This window comes from Telopea speciosissima, chromosome 9, assembly GCF_018873765.1.
Source record: "Telopea speciosissima isolate NSW1024214 ecotype Mountain lineage chromosome 9, Tspe_v1, whole genome shotgun sequence".
Taxonomy (NCBI): Eukaryota; Viridiplantae; Streptophyta; class Magnoliopsida; order Proteales; family Proteaceae; genus Telopea; species Telopea speciosissima.
The window spans coordinates 41,342,602-41,366,038 of record NC_057924.1 but is presented as its reverse complement, the minus strand read 5'-3'; the positions used below and the strand labels follow the sequence as shown (position 1 = coordinate 41,366,038).

General features: G+C 40.8%; 2 protein-coding genes across 2 annotated transcripts; both read right to left on the bottom strand.

Moving 5' to 3' along the window:
• Positions 1–299: 299 nt before the first annotated feature.
• On the bottom strand, positions 300–1,019 carry LOC122638900 (PR domain zinc finger protein 2-like). The gene has a single exon (XM_043831752.1). It carries the CDS (start codon positions 1,017–1,019, stop codon positions 300–302), a length of 720 nt encoding a protein of 239 aa, XP_043687687.1.
• Positions 1,020–17,935: 16,916 nt separating this feature from the next.
• LOC122638899 (ankyrin repeat-containing protein At2g01680-like) lies at positions 17,936–21,755 on the bottom strand. The gene is made up of 3 exons (XM_043831751.1): positions 20,841–21,755; positions 19,476–20,018; positions 17,936–18,703 (listed from the first exon to the last, which is right to left on the bottom strand). The coding sequence occupies exons 1-3, from the start codon at positions 21,753–21,755 to the stop codon at positions 17,936–17,938; spliced, it is 2,226 nt and encodes a 741-aa protein (XP_043687686.1).
• Positions 21,756–23,437: the final 1,682 nt, after the last annotated feature.

The following is a 23,437-nucleotide window of genomic DNA, read 5'->3' as shown; positions in this document are numbered from 1 at the left end:
CGATACACCATAGCGGTTTTGAGGACTTAAAGGACATTCATCCAAATCACCACAGCCATGAACTTGGTGATGATTGCTTCTATCATCAAAAAACTTCATACACTTCTGTGAATCATGCCCAATTAAACCACAATAAAAACAGTAATGAGGTAAACGTTCATAAGCAATCGGAATGGTAATACGAAAACCACCTCGACGCTTAACATGTATCATCGAACGTAAACTCTTCCGAATATCCATATTGATCCTACATCTGTATAGCACAGTCCTCAAACCATTATTGAAATAAGTTGTTTCCATTAATAGTGTGGGGTGCCAAATTTCTGTGCAATACCCAACAAAACTTCAGTGGATCGTAGATCAACAGGGACATCATGAAATTGTACCCAGAAATCACAATGAGTGAAACTATTGTTCAAGTAGCCTTGCCATTTTTCCAGAACAATTAAGTTTCCATTGACACTCCAGGGACCATCGAGGAGAACATTCTGCATATCCAATTCATGTTCAAACTTGAAAACAAAATGATCAGCCTCCAGGGGATGCACTTGAACATCCTTAACAGCATTCCACGCACGTAACAAACCCTCCGAAACTGATTGTTTACGGTATGGTTTATCAACAATAACTTTACCAACCAAACAAAAGGCATAATCAGCAACAATTTTATCCTCCAAATCGTCAGCAAGAGAGAAGGTATCATTATCAGAGAATGATGATTCAGTATCCTGAAGAGTCACAGGTTCAGTAGGTATTGGTAACGGTAGAGAATTGGGAGTGGAGGGATTAATGGAAGGATTTGAAGAGTGGATACGAAAGGTGGAGGGAGAAGATGATGTAGTGATGATAGGTATGGTGGTGGAAGAAGACGATGAAGTGTTGACAGTGATGGTAGAGGGAGAAGATGTAGAAGAAGAAATATTAAGAGATGGAAGTGGAGATGGAGAAATAGAAGTTGATGGAGAACGCACCACAGATTGATCCATGAGTTTCTGTGGTAAAGATGAAGTAGAAGACATTGGAATCAGTAAAGTTGCAGATAGAAAAGAGAATGAACAGAAGAAAACATTGACAAAGAAGAAGAAACACGCAAAAAAGCGGAGAAAGAAACACACAAAAAAGCGGAACTATAATGTATATATTGTATCAATATATATTTTATAGTATAACTTAAATCAGGGTCGGGTCAGGCAGGGCCAAGCTTAGCCTGAGGCCTCAATCCTAACCCGACCCGATCTTGACTCAGGGTCAGAAATTTCCAGCCCTGACCCACCCTCAGGGCCAAATATCTCAATCCAATCGCTATTCGGGCTCAGGGCAGGCCAAGACTAATTCGGATCGATAGGGCCAAACTTGCACCCCTAGTGTTGTATTCTTCATCCAATTTGCCATAAACGCGTTACAGATTTTTTTTTTTTTTTGGGGTTAAAATAAACGCGTTACAGATTGGAGTTGGTCTTGACTCTTGACCGACCTCTATATTCGTTCTTCACTTATACCTTGCACCAAAAAAGAGAAAAACCCTAAAACGTTGACCGACCAGAGATGAGTAATGACAACCAACAACAACCTCTGGCTCGCATCCCTCCTTCGTATCAGCCGAATATAGCAAAGCCACAAATGGCAAGCTATATTCGGTCCAGCCTTGAGTATTTTCCTTTCTAGGATCTTCCTTTGATGGAGAGCACAATTACAGCAACTGTATAACCAGCAGAATCTTTCCTATTATTGTATGTACCTTTGTATAGCAAGACAACAGCTAAATCCTTCTCAGTTGTTCGTGTATATATAACACACTGTAAACACTTGTAATCTCAGTGAATATCAATATAATATTACAGTTATTCTCTCAAGCCATGGCCGAATACCTCCCATCCCTCCCCACCATTGTACACTTCCATGTCCCCTCCATCCCATGCCACATGGTACCCTGACACTGGTGCTACCCACCACGTTACACTGGAATTGCAGGCCCTATCATCTTATGATGCGTATTCAGGTACTGATCAACTCCATTTCGGGACTGGTAAGGGTCTCTCAATTACTCATACTGGTCATTCTTCATTTCCTTCAGCTAATGGTTCCTTTCGTCTTTCTAATGTACTTTGTGTTCCCGATATGCAAAAATCCCTTGTTTCTATTCAACATTTTGCTCATGACAACAATGTGTTTTTTGAGTTTCACCCATCTTCTTTTTTTGTGAAGGATCAGAAAACCAGGCGCACCCTTCTTTCCAGTCCGAGTAATAATGGTCTTTACGTGTTTCCAGCAGCACATTCAGCGCCAATTGCCAATATTGCTGAGCATACTTCTTCTGATGGGTGGCATCGTCGCCTTGGCCATCCCCATGTCCAAGTTTTTAAACATAATATTCGTAACCACAATTTGCCTGTTTCTAGTTCTTCATTGAACCATCTTTGTTCGGCCTGCCAACTTGGAAAATCGAGTAGGCAAACTTTACATTCATCAGAATTTTGCAGCTCATTTTCTTTAGATGTAATTTTTATGGACATTTGGGGACCCTCACATTTTATTTCTGTTAATGGTTTTAGATATTTTATTATATTTGTGGATGATCATACTCGTTACATTTGGTATTACCCGTGAGTTTGTCGCTCGGAGGCCTTTGATGTATTTAAAAGATTTCAGGCTCTTGTAGAACGCCTGTTTTCTAGAAAAATTAAGGCCGTCCAATCAGATGGAGGTGGGGAATTTCATTCACTTTCCAAGTTATTTGCATCCTTAGGGATTCAACACCGGTTTGCCTGTCCCCACACCCATGAACAGCAGGGCACTGTCAAAAGGCGCCATCGACACATTGTTGAAACCGGGTTAACCTTGCTTGCCCAAGGAATGGTGCCTCATCACTATTGGAATTTTGCGTTTGAGACGGCGGTCTATCTTATAAATCACTTGCCGTCTCGTGCTACTGGAGGTAAATCTCCTTTTGAGCTTCTTTATAATCGTTCTCCTGATTATACTTATTTGCGAATTTTTGGTTGTTTATGTTTTCCAAATCTTAGACCTTACAACTCTTACAAAATGGAGTTTCGCTCAACTCCTTGTGTGTTTTTGGGGTATAGCCCCTCCCATTCTGGGTACCGTTGCATGGATATTGCCTCAAAAAAAATATACATTTCACGGCATGTCCATTTTAATGAGACCATATTTCCTTTTTCTTCTTCTCAACCATCTCTTCTTGGTCCCGTTCCCTCAACCATCCCATCTCCACCATGGGCATTGGTACCACTTACGCACCACATGGCAGGACCCTCATTCCCCACACCTACACAACCCAACTATGTGGCCCCTACACCTCTACAGCCACAAAACCAGCCTTATTCACCAATACATATCCCAACTTTCCCATCACCAAATCCTACACCTACACAACTGATCAGCCCTACACCAACTTCACCAACCAGCCCGCCACCCCAGCATGGGGCAGCCCGACCCGGCCCAAAAACAAGAACTCTATCGGACCTTATGGTACAACCCAACCCATACCATACCCGCAGCCCTTCCCTGCAACCTCAAGACCACAGCCTCTCTCATCCACTACCCAGCCCGATGATGCTGAACCCACCTGTTACAGCCAGGCTAAATGCAGCCCTGCATGGCAGGCTGCTATGGCAGATGAGTTTAATGCACTGCTAAGAAATGGCACTTGGTCCCTTGTTCCTCCCAACCCTAGATTTAATGTTGTTGGATGTAAGTGAGCATACAGGATCAAGAGGAAAGCCGATGGATCAGTTGAGCACTACAAGGCCCGCCTTGTTGCCAAGGGCTTTCATCAACAACAAGGATTGGACTATAATGAAACTTTCAATCCAGTGGTCAAAGCCATAACTATCAAAACAGTTCTTTCCTTGGCTGTGACAAAAGGGTGGCCCATATGCCAGCTGGATGTTAGCAATGCTTTTCTCCATGGCAATTTATCTGAGGAAGTGCACATGGTCAGCCACCAAGATTTGAGGGCCCCACTCGCCCTAATTATGTTTGCAGGTTACATCGTTCTTTCTATGGGCTCAAACAAGCCCCAGGGCCTGGTTCCATCGTCTGTCCCAATTTCTCCTCCAAACGGGTTTCCGGGCCTCACAGACGGATCCGTCCCTATTTATATATCTTAATCAAGGGACTACGACCTATGTTTTGGTCTATGTAGATGACATATTGGTCACGAGCAGCCGTCCGCAACATATATCAGCTCTTCTTGAACATCTGTCCAGGAATTTTCTATAAAGGATCTCGGCCCGCTACACTATTTCTTGGGCATTGAGGCCATACCTCATTCACAGGGCCTTATTTTATCTAAACAGAGGTATATTTCGGATCTGTTACAAAAGACTGGAATGACAGACTGCAAGGCGGTCCTCACTCCTATTCCGATCTCCAGTAAGCCTACGAAGACAGGGGGTGCACTTTTTCCCGATGTCACATTGTATCGCTCCACTATAGGAGCCTTGTAGTATGTCACACTCACTAGACCTGATGTCGCATATGCAGTAAATCGGGCTTGTCAACACATGCACACCCCAACAAATGAACACTGGTCCCTTGTCAAGTGTATCCAACGCTACCTCAAAAGCACAAAGTGTCATGGTCTTCTGATTGACAAGAGGCCCAGCTCCCATCTTCAGGCCTATTTGGATGCTGACTGGACTGGTGATAGCATTGATCGCCGATCCACAGGGGGTTTTGCCATTTTTCTTGGCAGTAACTTACTATCTTGGTCCTCTCGTCAGTGTACGGTGGCTCGCTCTTCGACAAAGGCCGAATATAAAGCAGTGGCTGATGCCATAGCCGAGTTGACATGGCTGATGGCCTTATTCAAACAACTCGGAGTTTCAATACTACACCCACCCACCCTATGGTGTGACAATATTGGGGCCACGTACCTCTCAGCCAATCCTGTGTTTCATACCCGGACAAAACACATTGAGATAGACTATCACTTCGTCCGCGAAAAGGTTGCTAGCCTAGAAATCTCAGTTTAGTTCATTTCGACAACAGACCAATTAGCGGACATTTTCACCAAAGGGTTGTCCTCGACCCGGTCCGGGTTCCTTAGTGACAAGCTAAAGATCCGACCCATCGAATCCTCAGCTTGAGGGGGTGTATCAGCCGAATATAGCTTGCCATTCGAATATAGCAAAGCCACAAATGGCAAGCTATATTCGGTCCAGCCTTGAGTATTTTCCTTTCTAGGATCTTCCTTTGATGGAGAGCACAATTACAGCAACTGTATAACCAACAGAATCTTTCCTATTATTGTATGTACCTTTGTATAGCAAGACAACAGCTAAATCCTTCTCAGTTGGTCGTGTATATATAACACACTGTAAACTCTTGTAATCTCAGTGAATATCAATATAATATTATAGTTATTCTCTCAAGCTCAACACTCCGCAAGGTATCCTCTCGTATGAGTTCCGAGTTCTGACCAACGATCTAAATGTCTTAAGTTTAATCTAACTCCGTTGTATGCGTATGTTTGCGCGGTCCATTCATCTTAGGATAGGGTTTTGGTTTGATAATTTATTTGATTGTTTACTTGAGTTTGTTTTGTTACACTGATCTTCTGTTGGTTCGTTGAATAAACAGAAATGAAAGACACATATCCTCCTCAGGACAGTCCAGCGCCGGGCTACCCACCACAGGTAGACCCTTAGCTCTCTAATGTAGAAATGGAAGGAATAGAAGGAAAGGCACAGACCTCCGGGTTACTTGTCGGATGGTCAATCCTCTCTCTCTCTCCTTTTCACTGCGATCACTGTGATTCTATGTTAGTTTATTTTGCGCTTAGCCGCTAATTCTGTTAATAGAGAGAGAGTGCATATAGTGGGACTCACCACTGTCACCCGCTACGATACTGGGAGATGATTGCTCAACTCCTTAGTTCTTAGTGGTTGGCTCTCTCAGTTTAAATGGTCCCAGTCCTTGTTGGATTTTGTGTCTTTCAAAAAGTAATTTCAAAACTTTCCTTTTTGAAATGTTCCTTTTGAAATATAAGTTTCAAATATGAAAAACCCTTTCCCTCCACTTTGTTTTGATTTTATTGGAAACACTTGTATATGTGTGTGCATGGTGGTTTGAACCAAGGACCTCTTGTATAAACTTGTAAGGAAACTTGAAAAGGCATGAGAACCTCTTCAAGTTCAGTCCCACATTGGTTAGGGACAAGTAGAAAAGTGAGCTAATATGAGCTCATGTAGCTTACAAGGGATAGAGGGTTCTAAGGGAAGTCTCCCTTGTCCCATGTGTGAGGTTGGGGTCTGGGGTGCTTTTCACACACACGCGCGCGCAGAGTCGAGCCGACCCAAGCCGAGCAGGGCCGGGCCGTGGTCGAGGTCGAGGTAGGGCGGGTGTGAGTGTGGGAGTGGGTTCATATGATGTATTCTTTTTGGTGAAGTACAAGCACATCCACCCCTTATCCGAGATGGCATCATGCACATGCATTGAAGTATGTATAGGCACATGCACCCATACGTAGGAACCTGGTATGTACACCTACCTATACGTAGAGGGGTCTGTATATGGGGTGTATATGTCTGTACATGTACAGGTGTGTAGAGACACATCCTATATGTACAGGTACTAGTGGGCTTATAAAAGCAAATGGGCTTTGGGCTTCAAAGCATAATTTGTGTAAGTGTTTCCAGTGCTCTCTGCATTCTGTTTGCTTCTTATCTTCTTCTTCTTCCTTTCTGATTACTGAGTAATTACCTTTGGGTACGCCGTATTGTAATCACTCTTGGGTCTTGCCAATTGTGATTGAAGTGGTTTTATCTTGGAGGTAGAACGCCAAGGTCAAACCGGATCTGCACTAATAGGGGGCGTTCCACACCTTAAGGAAAGTACTCTCTGTACGACTCCACTTGTGTTTCTACTTGCTGTTTTGAAAGAAACAAGAAGACAGTCATCATTATACTGTAAGTTGTTTTATTTCTGTATTTGTTTTGTTATTTTATTCGGGTATATATATATTTATATACAAGCAGATTCTGTCAAGTCTTATACCGATTGCCTGGAATACTATTTTCTAACAAGCTTAAGGTGTGGAATAGGTATAAGACATGGCTACTGATTCTGGTTCAGATGCACTTAATGTCAATCCAACCAATGGGGCAGATCCAAATGTTGTTGCCGATCCAGTGTTGCCTACCGTGTTTTCTCATCCGACTAATGGTGTGCCCTCCTTGAGTGTTGTTCGACCGTCGATGGAGAAAATGAGGATTGTTTCGGAGTTTAACAAAATTGACTAGTTCAATGGTCAAAATTTCAAACGTTGAAAACAAATGATGCTATTCACTTTGACTCAAATTGGGGTGGCGTTTGCCAAAGTGATGATGCTACACTTGAGGCAAAGAGGCTTGCATGGGTGGAGGCAGACTTTCTATGCAAAAATCGTATATTGAACGCTCTCTCTCTTGAATTGTACAATGTTTACAATTCACTTGAGTTTGGTTATATGATTTGGAAAGCGCTCACTAAGAAGTATACTCTTGAATATGCGAGAAGCAGCAAATATGTGATGGCAAATTTTCTCAATTTTGAGATGAATGATGGAGAAGAAATATCTCCTCAGGTTGACAGGTTCCAAGTACTTGTTGGACGATTGGCCAAAGAGAATATTGTCTTGCCTGAAGTTTTTGTTACCAGTTCCTTGATTGAAAAATTACCTTCCTCTTGGAATGAATTCAAAGTGGATATGAAGCATAAGAGGAAGGAATGGACCTTTGAGCAAGTTGTGGTCCGAATTAAAATTGAGGAAAGGAACAGAGCAAAGGATAAGGTTGACAAGGTAACTGGGTTGACTAAACTCAAAGCGAACCTTGTGGAAACTGGGAAGCAATCACCATCTAAGAAGAGCCTTCAAACTAAGAAGGATAAGAGCTTCAAGAAGAAAAAGGGTAATTGCTTCATCTGTGCCAAAGCAGGTCATTTTAAAAAGAATTGCCAAAATAGGAAAAAGAATGAGAAGAAAATCAATCTCATTGAAAGCGAGATTTTCACTACTATGGTAACCGAGGTGAATATGGTTGATAAACCCAAAGATTGGGTTATCGACACCGGTGCTACTCGGCATATCAGTGGGGATCGAAGTATGTTTTCCAAGTATTCACCGGTTATCACAGGTGAAAGGGTATTTATGGGAAATTCTAATACTTCGATTGTTGTCGGCAAGGGACAAGTCACTTTAAAATTGACCTCGGGAAAGACATTAATTTTGGACAATGTTCTTCATGTTCCCGAAATAAGGAGGAATTTGGTGTCAGGGCCACTCTTGAACAAGGCAGGGTTTAAATTATCTTTTGAGTCTGACAAGATGATATTGGTTAAGAATGATGTATTTGTAGGAAAGGGTTACCTAAGTGATGGGCTCTTTGTATTAAGTATTTCTGATGTTATGAATGAAGTATCTAGTTCTGTTTATTTTGTTGGTTCTTATGATATGTGGCATGCTAGATTAGGACATTGTAGTGCTGCTTATATTAACAAGATTTGCAAGTTGGGATTAATTGATGGGAACATGAAACCCTCCTTGGACAAGTGTCCTACCTGTGTTGAGGCCAAATTTATCAAGAGGCCACATAAGTCTGTGACTAGACAAAGTAATCTTCTTGATCTTGTTCATAGTGACTTATGCTATTTTAAGTCACTAGAATCAAGAGGTGGTAAGAAATACATGGTAACGCTTATTGATGACTATTCAAGGTATACTATGATTTATTTGCTTGCCTCAAAGGATGAAGCGTGTAATGCATTTATCTCATATAAGGCGGAAGTTGAAAATCAACTTGGGAAGAGAATTAAAAGACTTAGAACTGACAGAGGTTCAGAGTATTTTAATCTCTCTAATTTTCTTGAAAGTAATGGCATCATATATGAAACTACCGCTCCATATCAACCAGAATCAAATGGCATAGCCGAAAGAAAAAATCGGACCTTAAAGGAAATGATGAATTCATTACTAGTAAGTTCGGGATTACCTCTTGAAATGTGGGGGGAAGCTATTTTAACGGCTTGTTATATACTCAATAGAGTACCCCACAAAAAGACGAGTATGTTGCCTTTCGAGTTATGGCACAATCGAAAGCCTAGTATTAAACACTTAAGAGTTTGGGGCTGTTTGGCAAAGGTAGCAATACCTGAACCAAGAAAAAGGAAACTTGGTTCTAAGACTTTTGATAGTGTATTTATAGGATACGCGATGCACAGTAATGCATACAGGTTTGTGGTACTAAAGACCATAGAAGGTGTATGTGAAGAATATGATATTGTTGAGTCCAGAGATGCTGAATTTTTTGAAAATATCTTTCCTTATAAGTTAAATCAGTTGGCTAATAACAAAGATTGTAATGATTCGATGTTAGGAAAAGAAGTGTCGAATGATGATCATGCAATTGATGATGGTCATGAGTTAAGTGATGACGATACAAGTCAACTACGAAGAAGTAAAAGATAAAAGAAATCTAAGTATTACGAACATGATTGGATCGTTTATTTAATAAACGATGAACCTCACTGGCTTGTCTATCTAATAGATAAGAATTCTGTTACCTATAGAGAAGCAGTAACATCTCAAGATGCTGTATTCTGGAAGGAAGCAATAAAAAGTGAGTTGGGTTCAATCATATCCAATCATACTTGGGAACTTGTTGACTTGCCACAAGGATCTAAGGTGTTAGATACTAAATGGATATTCCATACAAAATTGAAAGCAGATGGATCACTTGACAAGTTTAAAGTAAGACTAGTGGTCAAAGGCTTTAGACAAAAGAAAAATATTGACTATTTTGACACTTTTGCTCCTGTAGCCAGAATTACTACTATAAGAGTTATGATGGCCATAGCGTCTATATACAATTTGGTGATATACCAAATGGATGTCAAGACAGCATTTTTAAATGGTGACTTGGAGGAAGAGATTTATATCAAACAACCGGAAGGTTGTAGTGTTCCTGAACATGAACAAAAAGTGTGTAAATTGGTGAAGTCTTTATATGGACTTAAACAAGCACCAAAACAATGGCACGAAAAACTTAATGTTGTACTACTATCAAATGGTTTTTTGGTCAATGATGCAGAAAGATGTTTGTATAGTAAATTTCATCAAGAAAAGGGTGTGTTTATACTAGTTTATGTCGATGACATGTTGATAATTGGAACTAGTATGGATATAGTGAAACAAACCAAGAGTCTTTTGGTGTCTAACTTTGATACAAAAGACATAGGTGAAGCTGATGTGATTCTTGGAATAAAAATCATTAGAAAGGAGAAAGAAATTATCTTATCTTAGGCTCACGATGTTGAGAACATGCTTAAGAAGTATGGTTATTTTGATTCAAAGGCTATAAAGACACCTTTTGATCAGGGATGCCATTTACGAAAAAATTTGGGTGAACCAATTAATCAAAAGAGATATTCTTAGATTATTGGTTCCGTTTCGTATTTGATGAATAACACAAGGCCGGATATTGCTTTAGCCGTTGGGAAATTGAGTCAATTCACTCATAACCCTGGGGAAGAGCATTGGCATGCTATTAACAGGTTAATGAGGTACCTAAAAGGTACGATGAATTATGGTCTTCATTATAGCGGAATATCGGATGTACTAGAAGGTTATTGTGATGCTAATTGGATCTCAGATACGAATGAATCCTTGGAAACTAGCGGGTATGTATTCACGCTAGGTGGTGGAGCAATTTCTTGGAAGTGAAGGGACAATAGCTATCGACTAGCAACTAGCGTCATAATTTTGTTAGGCAATATATAAGTGAAGGGACAATAGCTATCGACTATGTGAAATCCGAAAGGAATCTTGCGGATGTGTTCACAAAACCTATGCCTACAGTACTTCTTAATGAAGCATCTAAAAGAATGAGCTTGAGGCCTGTGTCATAGGTCATGTGATGGAAACCCAACATATGTGAAGAGGACTAATCCTGAATTAGGTTCAAAGGGTACAAACGAAGTCACTAGGAGACCTGTATAGTACTACTATGTATTTTCTCATTCTAGTTAGATGGTAAAGTAGTACCACCACAATGAGAAGAGGTTGAGTTATAAGACTCTTAATTAGCCAAATCCTACGAAATGTGGGGGTGTGTTAACTGTGGTGCACATTGACTAACCTAAATGAATGTAGGGGGTGGAGCCACCTACCGATAAGAGTTTTTAAAAGACGAACTCTTTAAACATTCATAAGACCAAGATAGGGGACAAGGCCATATAATGTTCAATTTTATATTTAAGACGAGGTCCGAACGTCGACTGGTAGGATATGGATGGTGAGTTAGCCAGCTACACAGAAGAGGAAAGGTTCAAGAAGTCTGACTTCACCTGTACTCTATAGCGTAGTTCATCAGACCTAGGGTAGGTTCAAGTCCGAAAGACACCTCCAACGATGTGTCCTACTATGTCTAAATTTTACTCAATAGTCTGTTCCGTTTTATCGATATTTTGAAACTTGTGGGGGATTGTTGGATTTTGTGTTTTTCAAAAAGTAATTTCAAAACTTTCCTTTTTGAAATATTCTTTTTGAAATATAAGTTTCAAATATGAAAAACCCTTTCCCTCCACTTTGTTTTGATTTTGTTGGAAACACTTGTATATGTGTGTGCATGGTGGTTTGAACCAAGGACCTCTTGTATAAACTTGTAAGGAAACTTGAAAAGGCATGAGAACCTCTTCAAGTTTAGTCCCACATTGGTTAGGGACAAGTAGAAAAGTGAGCTAATATGAGCTCATATAGCTTACAAGGGATAGAGGGTTCTAAGGGAAGTCTCCCTTGTCCCATGTGTGAGGTTGGGGTCCGGGGTACTTTTCACACACGCGCACCCGCCGAGCGGAGCCGAGCTGGGCCGAGCAGAGGTCGAGGCGGGACGGGTGTGGGTGTGGGTTCATATGATGTATTCTTTTTGGTGAAGTACATGCACATCCACCCCTTATCCGAGATGGCATCATGCACATGCATTGTAGTACGTATAGGCACATGCATATACATGCACCCATACGTAGGGACCTGGTATGTGCACCTACCTATACGTAGAGGGGTCTATATATGGGGTGTACATGTCTGTACATGTACAGGTGTGTAGAGACACATCCTATACGTATAGGTACTAGTGGGCTTATAAAAACAAATAGGCTTTTGGCTTCAAAGCATAATTCGTGTAAGTGTTTCTAGTGCTCTCTGCATTCTGTTTGCTTCTTATCTTCTTCTTCTTCCTTTCTGATTACTGAGTAATTACCTTTGGGTACTCCGTATTGTAATCACTCTTGGGTGCTGCTAATTGTGATTGAAGTGGTTTTATCTTGGAGGTAGAACGCCAAGGTCAACCTGGATCTACACTAATAGGGGGCGTTCCACACCTTAAGGAAAGTACTCTCTGTACGACTCCACTTGTGTTCCTGCTTGCTGTTTTGGAAGAAACAAGAAGACAGTCATCGTTGTACTGTAAGTTGTTTTATTTGTGTATTTATTTTGTTATTTCATTCGGGTATATATATATATTTATATACAAGCAGATTCTGTCAAGTCTTATACCGATTGCCTGGAATACTATTTTCTAACAGTCCCAGATCTCTCTCTATCAATCAAACAAAGAAAAAGCTTTAAAAATCGCTTAAATGGTGGCCTGGTGGTGTACAGTTTGGTGGCCCTTTGTTGTTGCTGTTGTCTGGAAAGGTACTTTTAAGGGTTTGTAAAGCGGAGCTGAATGAGGTGGTCTGATATGAACAAAAAATTCCAGCACTTTCAGGATGATTGATGATGCGGGACATTTTATGTAAACTGTATTTTGTCCAGATTCTTCTCCCTTTTCTTTGCATCAATAATTTATAATAGTTAATTGCTTATATGATTTACAACTCCTTCATGCGTGTGTTTGAAGCAAGTTAGCGAGGTTCGTAATCCTGGTATCGGCTGGGTCGGATTGGGATTAGACCCGGATCGCTCAAATTCAGACAAATATGACACTTTTGCCTTTTTTTTGTTTTGTTTTTTATTTTTTGGTTGTAAAAATCCAATCTTTTTTATTTTACTTTTTACCCTTCTTCATCGTATAGATGGATCGGATAGATATCAAGATCGATCTCAAGCAATAACGATCCAATCCAACCAAAATTGGCCAATCCGATCCAAGATTACGAACCTTGGTTTGAAGAGAAGAATTTGATTTTTAGTAGTGTGGTTTTAGGCTATTACATCTAATAAGTACAAGATAAGTAGGGTATACCAATAATGGATTATAAACATTTTCTTTTTCAAATCAGTGTCACTTTCTTTCCCCTCTTTTTTTTCCCCTAGCAATCAAATGAAAGTTGAAACCCATTTGAAATAATATTTTTGTTTCTTTTGGGTGGAAATTGTTATTGGTGAAGCCTAATCTCACTTCTAATCTAGAAAGTATTGTGGTGTTTCTTCGGCGGATGTTTCGCCTTCGAAACTCACATAAATGGCTTAAAAGTGCATACATCAACGGCGATAGCTTTGATCCCCATAAAGTTCATCGAGATCAAGATTTTGATATGTATTTCACCTTATTTTGGTTCGTATCTCGAACCACACCGGGTGGGTCTCTTGGGGGTAGTTTTGTACTTTCGTGGTTTAGGGTTTTCTCTATTTTGTATATATAAATAGTGGTTATCTCTTTGAGAGATGTGTGTGAGGATTTAAAATTTATTCTTAGATATAGTGGATAGGGGTGTCAATTTTGGATCGGAACCCGTAACCGGACCAGAACTCTCCTGCTAGGAAACGAAACTGATCCACTCAATAGTTTATTGGTCCAAATCTGGTTTGTTAGAACCAGAAGAAATGACCAGGACTAGATTATCATCTCATGCGAATAGATATGATAGTTGAAGGATTATTATTATTATTATAATAGTTGCTTAGTCAATTCTCTCTCTCTCTCTCTCTCTCTCTCTCTTTCTAAAGTCTAATAAAATCTGACGAATGATATCAAACGAAAGAAAAATAACTTCAGAAGCTATGTTTTTGGTATTATCTCCACTCATACCTAACAACTGCCATGCATAGGTGTAAGTACCGTAGTCCTCGGGATGAAGATTTCTCAGCCTCTTGGCGACAAAGATTGGCTTCGATGAATAACGGCGTATCGTTCCGATATATCATCATGGGGATTGGGATCATGCTTTATAAAGGAATGGAGTCGCCACCTAGGATTAGGGCCTAGGACCCAATGGCTGTAGCCCCATCTGGGGTTAGCAAAAAGGGCTACGTGATTCCATATGGTCTGGTCAGAGATTCAGGGTAAGTAGTCAGGTTAAGAGGGTGGGAAGGTATTAGGCACCCACCTCGCCCGGATAAATCGGTCTTTCTACTAGATGCTGGTTTTCGAATATTCTTCCTTAATAATATATCATATACTAACATGTAAGGCTAAGTTATGATGCACTAATCATGACAAAGAATGAAAAATCATTTACTATGTACACTAAAATGAGTTACTTTAATTTTCTACATTACGCCAAAAAATAATAAGAAGGAAAGAGACAGATACCTGTCAAGAAATACACAAAATAAATGAAAACGCACCGAGTGCAAAATATGTGATGTCCCACGGCTCAGGTGGAGACGGACGATCGGCTTGTCTCTCTCTTGTCGGACAGAGTAAGGACTATATGAGATGGGTTTCGCTACTCCAACTTCGGGTAGAGTAACGGTTATATAAGGGATTCTTGTTATCTGTATGCAGACAGAATAATGGCTACGAAGGGGATTTTTTGTTATCCGTACACTGACGGGATAACGAAGTTGCGGGATAAGAACCGCTCTTTACTCGAATGGATAATCGAAGGATCTACCCATACCTTCAGAGTCTCGCTCCAACAGATGCTCAAGAGGGAGAGAATTGGAAAAAAGGGGCCAAAGAATGAGCTGGGAGGGTCTCCCTACCCCAAAAACCGTGTTTTGGAGGGAGGGGGACCCTCCTATTTATAGGGGAGGGAGGACCCTCACCCTTGGCCAGATAAGTCCTCCACGGTGCCGTGGAGATGTCCACAGCGCCGTGGGGGACTTTTTCACGGCGCCGTGTGTGACGTCAGTGTTCAATAAAGGATCTTATGAGTCATTTTATGGATGTTAGGGTGATTTAGTTCAGATGTAGGGACAAGAGTCCTTCTTGAGAGAGATACCGATGTCTGTCCGTGTCCTGTTGTCATCATCGCCGAAGGTGATGACAAAAATTGGTGTCTACATTAGGTTATTATTTCAATAAAAATCATTATTCACACCACTAAATTGGTGAGGACAGATGGTGAATTATTATAATGGTTTGCTATTTCTAATCTCTCTCTCTTCATAAACAAAGTCTAAATATGAGGAATTATGTGAAAGTAGTAGACTTTAAAATTAGTTTAAGTCTAACATATCTGTTCGTATGAGATGTTAATATATACATTGACACACATTAGAACATGATCTGATCTACCGTTTTTCTAGAACAATCCCTATTGTCCTTGTTTTGGGCTCTACATTATAATAATGTTTAGACCTGATTAGGAACCAGAACTAGACCACCCATTACTTAATGGTCCTGGATCTCAGATTTGGAGCCGGTGAGTTTATTGGTCCTGATCTGGTCTTGACATGTTAGTGCCGAAACCGCTAAAGAACCGGACCCGTGTGTGATTTCTCTCTTTGTTTTTCTTCTGCAAAATTGTCATTCTACAACGTTGTTTTTCTAACAGAAATTCATACGAGTTGGGTGATGTCACAATTTGTCTTTCATAAAAAATATCACAATTGGCCCACAAAATGTGGAGTTTTCCTCCACCATGGTAGAAGTAAAACCTCGATCTGATCACTTCCCATGTAAGATGAAAGTTTGAAACTACCCTCATTATGATCATCATCTTACTTTCTCAATGCTCAACTAGAAAACAATTCCTCCTTTGCCGTGGGTGTCTGTAAAATATAAGCCTTAATTCCTTTAATTTGTAATTTGGACTCAGGATTCAAAGTATCATGTACTCGACCAAATTTTGATGCTAACAATTTTTCCTTCTAACCTCACATTTATTGATCGAATTCTTGTGCAAGCATTTCCCTCAAGGGATTGATCCTTCCTAGGCTAGTTTGTTTGTTGTAGGGTTTTTGTCATCTTCCTTCAAGATGGATGATGGTAAAATTTATCCTTTATTATATTTGATCATCTTATTAAATATTGGACAAAGTTTCTCTTCACTATGGGTGAAGATTCCACCATTGGAGTACTTGAAATAAATAAATCTAATAAAGACAGATGGATTAAAACTGCTCTTGGCACTGTTTCAAAAGTCCCATGTAGAGATTTAATGTGGTTGATAAAGAGATTCGTTTTGCGAAGCCGGAGTAAAGTTGTGTACATTTTCTCATCTCAGACCCTGCAATAGCAGGAGCCTTGTGCATTGTGGTGCTTTTGAAATGCATATTTTAAATAAATAAATATCAAATCCTGAATCTCTAATTAGATATAAATTAGTAGTAATTTACTAAGTTTTATAATATAAGGAAATGAACAACATGTGTCACTTACTAAGTACTAAATATGAAGGTTGGAGTTCGCTTCTTAAAATATGGCCATCCTGTCCCGTTCAATTCCACAAGCCTCTTATACATTCTCATTCGATCCTGGCAGAGAGCAAGTCATAAAAGAAAATTCATTGGATTTAGGGATAATCAAATTCAAACTAATGACTTCCACCAGATAAAGATGACACTCTATTGCTTGCATTTTGGACTAGAAGGAGGCAAGCAAATGAAGGAAGATATTATGGGTCGACTACAATAAGAAAAGCCCTTTATAATTTTTTTTTGGGGTCAAAAGAAGGCCTTTCGGCCAAAGAACTTTATTGGAGGAAATCAGAAAAGTTACTCCTTTGAAAGATAGCAGAATTTGCAAAAGGAAGGGGGAGCCACCAAACAGAGGACTTTAGAATGGGATTCGAAGGTCGTGCTTGGCGCGTTGGTCAAGTGCTCACTTGCTGAACGCTTGGTCACGAGTTCTGGAAACAAGGGTAAGGCTGCGTACATTTGACCTTCCCCAGACCTTGCTAAATGCGGGAGCCTTGTGCACTGGGTACGCCCTTTATTTTTTTATTATTTTTTTCTGGACCTAAGCATTTGTTGAGTTTTTAATAAGCTCAAGGCCCAGCCTGAATAAATGTCATTGTTTTACGGTAATTCTGACGTCTTACACATTGTGCTCTGTTTGGTTGCAAAGGGAATTAAAAGGAAGAGAAGTGAAATTTCCATACTTAAAGATGAAACTTTTGTAATCCTTACCCCATGTGACAATATCACTAACTCCAAATCATGCCATATTTGGTTATTAAATTCCACTTTACTTTGCATCCAATTTCGTTTGATTTAAAATGTAAAATAAAAATTACATGTAAAATGTATCATTACTAAATATGATAAGAAATTTAAGTAGTGTATACAATCACATGGGGGTAATGATTACAAAAATTTTAATTTTAGGTTTAAAAATTTTCCCTTCCCTTCCCTTCCCTTCCCTTTAATTTTCCTTGCAACCAAACGTAGTTTTGGCTTAAAATGTAAAATAAAAATTACATGTAAATTATATCATTACTAAATATGATAAGAAATTTAAGTAATTTATGCAATCACATTGAGTAATGATTACAAAAGTTTCTTTTTTAGATTTGAAAATTCTCTTTCCTTCCATTTAATTCCCCTGCCAACCAAACGGTGCCTACGTTTTTACACTTAACATGAAACACGACACATTTCGAAATCCGATTCAACTACATGCAATCAAAAGAAAGTTACAACATTAAATTCACCACTTTGATTTTTACAAGATGCATTGTATTTTGATAACTTCTATTCATACCATGCATCAAGAGCAGGGAATATGAAACACGTATCAACATTGAATGATTAATCCATTACGGGTCATTTTATTGTATTGGGCTCTCCTCCAGCCATAGTAGGAATTGAAGGATCCAGTCCAACAAAAACATGGTTGTTTGGATCATTTCCAGCTCCTCCCACGGTTGGAGGTGAGTCAGATCCCATTTTATTTGCCTCAACAACCGGAACGCGTAGAGTTGTAGTAACGATCAAACCCGCTTGTTGCGTCCACTTCACAAGAATGGGTAAACTAGAGCCTATGATGCAAACAACAATTCCCAACCACGTACACTCAATTGATATCACCGCGTAAAAACCTGAAATAAAAGCAATCATTGCTGAGCAGGCTGCGCCGAAAATTAGAAGCGTACTTTGATAGATCGTTGATCTTGAGGAAACGCTGTGACTGAAGCTGAACGTGGCATGGAGGAGTAGAAGCAGCGCCGCCATTGAGAAACACATGGCAATTGTGTTTGAAATGCAGAAGATTATTAGGGCTGGCTTGTGTATGAGTGATGGAGAACCAGATCCATCGACCTTCAAACCGCCAGGTATTGTAAAAGCTGCTGCAAAAGTTATTGTAACAAGGAGTGCTGCCACCACAGACATCGTGTTTGCCAATTGCGTCATGTCCGTGTCATGCGCCGTTGCCGTTGCTGCGTCCACCGACATCGTGTTGGCCGCTTGTGTCATGTTCGTGTATTTCGCGGTTGTGCTGACGCTGTTTGGATCCCAAATAGGAAGGCGCATTAAGGGGCGAACTCTACCCCGAGGTGCCCCATTTTTTCTCAACGCCCACGTGGTGATTCTCTACATTATACGACAGTACACTCTTAACTTCACATGCCATAATGTTTTAAAATCTAAAATAAATCTATGCAATCATAATGAGTCATCAGATTTAATATAAAATTTTATATTGATGACTTCTACATGTTTTAAACTAACTCAAGATTGGGATTCCTAGCATGCAGAGCGCGGATCCTATCCTTGTACAAGTACGTACCGTCCAAGGTCTTCTTGAGCCAATCACATGGAATTCACTATGGGACCCAATTCATGTGAGTGGTCCTGGAAGACTTTGAACGGTACTTATATAAAGACAGGATTGGGTAGTGGGTTTACTACCATCTCTCGTATGATCCCACTTTTGCATTACCATTAGATTTTTATCTTCTCAAGTGCGGTGCACTGCTCGATGCACCGCACTGGAGAATCCATCCAACCGTCCACCCAACACTTATAAGGGTAAAAAGAGGCCACTACTGCGGACCTTTATCCCCTGAGATTCGTTGATCGGTACGGTTGTGCAGTTCCTCTCATAGGAGGACTGAAATGACCATTCCACCCCATGATCGAACATACTGCCCGGGTGGAGACCACCCCCTTTTATTAGAGGTATTAGGGAACCGTACCGAACAGGGGAACCGCAGGTGATAAAAATTCTACTACTGCCCATGTTTTTATGGTTGGATTCTCAAGTGTAGTGTGGTGCACTGCACTTGAGACGATAAAAATCCACATTAGCTATGGGCGTGACGAACAAAAAAAAAAAAGAAACAGTAGTGTTTTCTCAAAGTACCTGTAAATTTAAAGGGACAGGTCTGGTGTCCAAAACGCACAAATCTAAAGCTGTTTGCCCGAGATTGTTCTTGGCTGTCAAGTCCACACGTTTTGTAGAGAACAACGCACTTACCATCTCATCTCTACGGTACATGGTTGCTAGATGCAGCGGCGTGTTCCCTTCGTGGTTAGGTTCGTTAATAAGGGACATCATTTCTGGCATTTTCAAAAATTGTTTAAACGTAATTAGAGTGTTATATTTCACAGCTTGGTGAAGCGCATTGTGGCCAGAGTCATCTGAAGACTCAATTGAAGCTGGGCACGCATCTAGTATAGCTCGAACAGTTGCAGAACGACCCATGCTGGCAGCAGCTAACAGAGGTGAGAGCCCTTCATTGTCATGTATGTATGCAGAAGAAGCATCCAACTTCAGTAGCTGACGCATTATCTTGATATAATTTGACTGCGCTGCATAATAAAGAGCTGTTTTTCCATATGAATCTCGTTTTCTGATGAGTTCCGGAATCGAATTGTGCAGAGATTTTATGCATCCTGTGGAAATCTCATTCAAATCATGTTCATTAAGTATTAGAAATAAAAAAAAAAAATAGAAATAAGATAAATGGCTCACCATGTTAGTGAATAAGCTTCAATAGGATCTCAATAAATAGTCTTGGTTGAGCTGGAGGATCCAGCCCAGCAAAATAGGGGTGTTTGGGTCATTTCACAAGCGCCCCCACACCCCCCCCCCCCCACCGAAATGACTACCCCTTTTGTTTTGCTGGGCTGGATCCTCCAGCTCCCGCCACAGCTAGAGGAGGCAGGTCCTAATTTTCCTCGGTATAATTCCAACACAAACATGTCATTCATATATCACAATTCCAGTGATGGGTAGCCCCTGCAGGGAATGTTCATGTACGTGAACGACTCACATCCATTCAGATGGAATCCATTCAGTGGGAATATTCCATTTGAACCACTGTGAGTCGTTCACGTACGTGAACATTCACCCCCCTCGCCCCTGCATTTTCTTTATTGGAGTTCTAAACGTTCATACCCCAAGACCTCTATTTTGTTTCTTACAAATACTTTCAAGTGATCGAAGAGGGAAAATTATCCTCTCAGGTTCATTGCCCTGTACAGTTTCCTAGGGGCTCTAATAAGAGGGGGGTAGACCCCATCTGGGCAGTGTGTTCAGGCAGGGGGTAAGCTGGTCATTTCCACCCCCTATGAGAGGAATCGAACGAACTGTACCGAGCAAGGAACCTGAGAAGATAAAGATCCGATCGGAGAGGATCAGAGACCTTGGGGGATCATTTAGAATTCACATTTTCTTAATTGGAGTTTTAAACATGGGGTTCATACCTTTGCTTCTAGAGAAAACTGCGGCATGTAAGGCAGTCTGACCCATCGGTCCAACAACGTTGTTCCTCCCGCCTGCACCAAGGATCTTATCTACAACGGTGACAAAGCCAGCTTCAGCAGCCAGGTACAACGGACTCTCACCTTTCGTATTGACAACAAGGATGACCAGTTCACTGTTCAGATCCAGTAAATGGAATGCCACCTTTTTGTGTTTGCTCAGTAACGCTTCATGGAGAGCGGTGTTGCCATAATTGTTTTCAGTTCTCCATATTGGCAGTGAAGGCTTTTTTCCTGTACTACTACTACTTTCAATTTGAGAACTTGGAGGATGAGTTTGATCAATCGAATCGATGAGACTCGTCATGCTATTCATCATCTGTTGATTTTGAGTCCCCCAGTCTGGACATGAAGGCCTTTCCCCTTCCTCAGCTTCTCTCAGAGACCTCCCTAAAGTTATATCATCTCCTGTAGTTGCACTATTTCTAGAGCTACTTTGACTCTGAGAAGTGCGAGGAGGTTCTGTGTTGTTCTCATTGTTCCCCTCTCCGGTTACTGCTCTATTATTTTCAGTACTTTGAGGAGACTGAAGCTTCTTAAAGGAATCGGTAAGGAGTTCGACGATGCGAAGGTGACCAGCCCTGGCAGCAACATGAAGTGGGTTGTCTCCTCTCTTGTTTTGGTGATATACAAGGGAAGGGCAAAGAGTAAGAACTCTCTCCACAAACGCTTTGTATCCAAACCTCGCTGCTATGTGCAGGCAATTGTTTTTCTCGTGTGTCAAACAGAGGAGATGGTGTCTAAGCCTCTCTTTCCTCTCCTCGGATTCTGTATCTGAGGATAGGTTTAACTCCTCAGAGATTTCATTTGAGGATAGATAATGAACATCTCCTGTTGCCGCTGCCTTGTAGAGTCTTCGACTCATATAACTCTCCATTACCTGATTCCTGCATTTAGAAGTTAGAAAATGTTTTAAAAGCGTCTTTTTTTGGCCACCCCTGTTATTTCTAAGGATCCAGATCCTCTACGGGTCCGTTGCCCATAGCAGCCTGAGTGGCGTAGACTGAGCCGTGGGTGCAAAGACCGCATTACCCCTACCCAAACACCTTGACAAAGCGGGGTAAGGCGGTCATTGCGCGCGGCCCAATCTGTGCCGCACGGGCCTCTACGGCAGCCGCACGTAGACGATCTCGAATTGTATTTCTAAAGGTCCAGATCTTCTACGGCACTGGCTGCCCGTCCTACCGTGTTGCAGAGACACAAGGCGGTATGCATTGACCGCCTTAACCCTGCTCAAGCGCCTTGCCCGAGTGGGGGTAAGGCGGTCAATGCGCGCCACCATGTATCTGTGGATAGTGATCCTCTACGTCTTGCTGCCCATAGCGGCCATAACAGCGCACACACAAGGCGTGGCACAATGACCGCCTTACCCCTGCTCGAGCGCCTTGCCCGAGCGGGGGTAAGGAAGTCATTGCGCCATGCCTTGTGTGTGCGCTGCTATGGCTGCTACGGGCAGCAAGCCGTAGAGGATCTGAATTGTGTGTCTGCACAGCACAGGCAGGATAGGGCAGCGTACCGTAGAAGATCTGTGTTGTATTTTTAATCCATTCCAAACCGTGTTCAGTATATGAATCTTTTATTTTTTTCTTTAAAAAAAAATAGTGATTGATGGTTCTAGAACCGCTAAGCCTACGTTACATGCAATAGTACCTAGAATTACTACTGGAAAAATATATAAAAGATCGTTGGGCCATGCGGGTTCGCCGTAATAATTATGACCCATCCCTTTAGCCAATTTAGCTCTTAATACAGGATCATTCAAGTCAGGTTTCTTTGTTATTGGGATAGGTGAATTCTTAGGGATCCATCCTCCAAAGGAACCGGACATGATAATTTTTCATCATCCGGCTCGAGCAAGAATCAAAAGAAGGCAATAGATCTTTAGAAAATATATATGGATTATTCATATCCACACATATATTATATGACTCTATGGAAGAAAAGATTTACCGGATTGCATTTTCCAGAGTTGCAACTATCCATTGCAAGGAATTTACTTTGTACAAGTAATTGCTCAATACCCAAGTAGGCTTCCAAAGTTGATCATGATCAAGTGCTTTTTGGGTCGTCTCATGCCTTGCGATTGGTCTTTATCCCCAAAATCTCTTGAGTCTTCTTACATACAAAGGATTTACTCGTTACTAATATACTCTAGCCTTTCTTCTTCTTTAGATCCCTTGTTTCACTCCGATAGTATCATAGATCGGGGTGGATGCAGAAGAAATGAACGCATTTTCGTACTATTAAGTAAATAGAATAGATATAAGATAATCTAGATTATGCCACATCACTTATTCTACTTCTATAGAAAACCGTATGCTATAAATTTTTATTTTTTATTTTTGATAAAAGTATGCTTTAAAAGAAGCTTGTACAGTTTGGAAGGGTTTTGATTGATAAAAAGAAGAGAAAAACAAAACGGCTCTTTTAAAGTTAATTAAACTCATTAAGACATTAACACAAACAAATGGAACTCTTACTTAAATATAGATGAGATGTAAAGCAAAGAAACCTGAAGTGATCGAAGCACTGGACTGGACAAGCAGTTAATATGGAAAA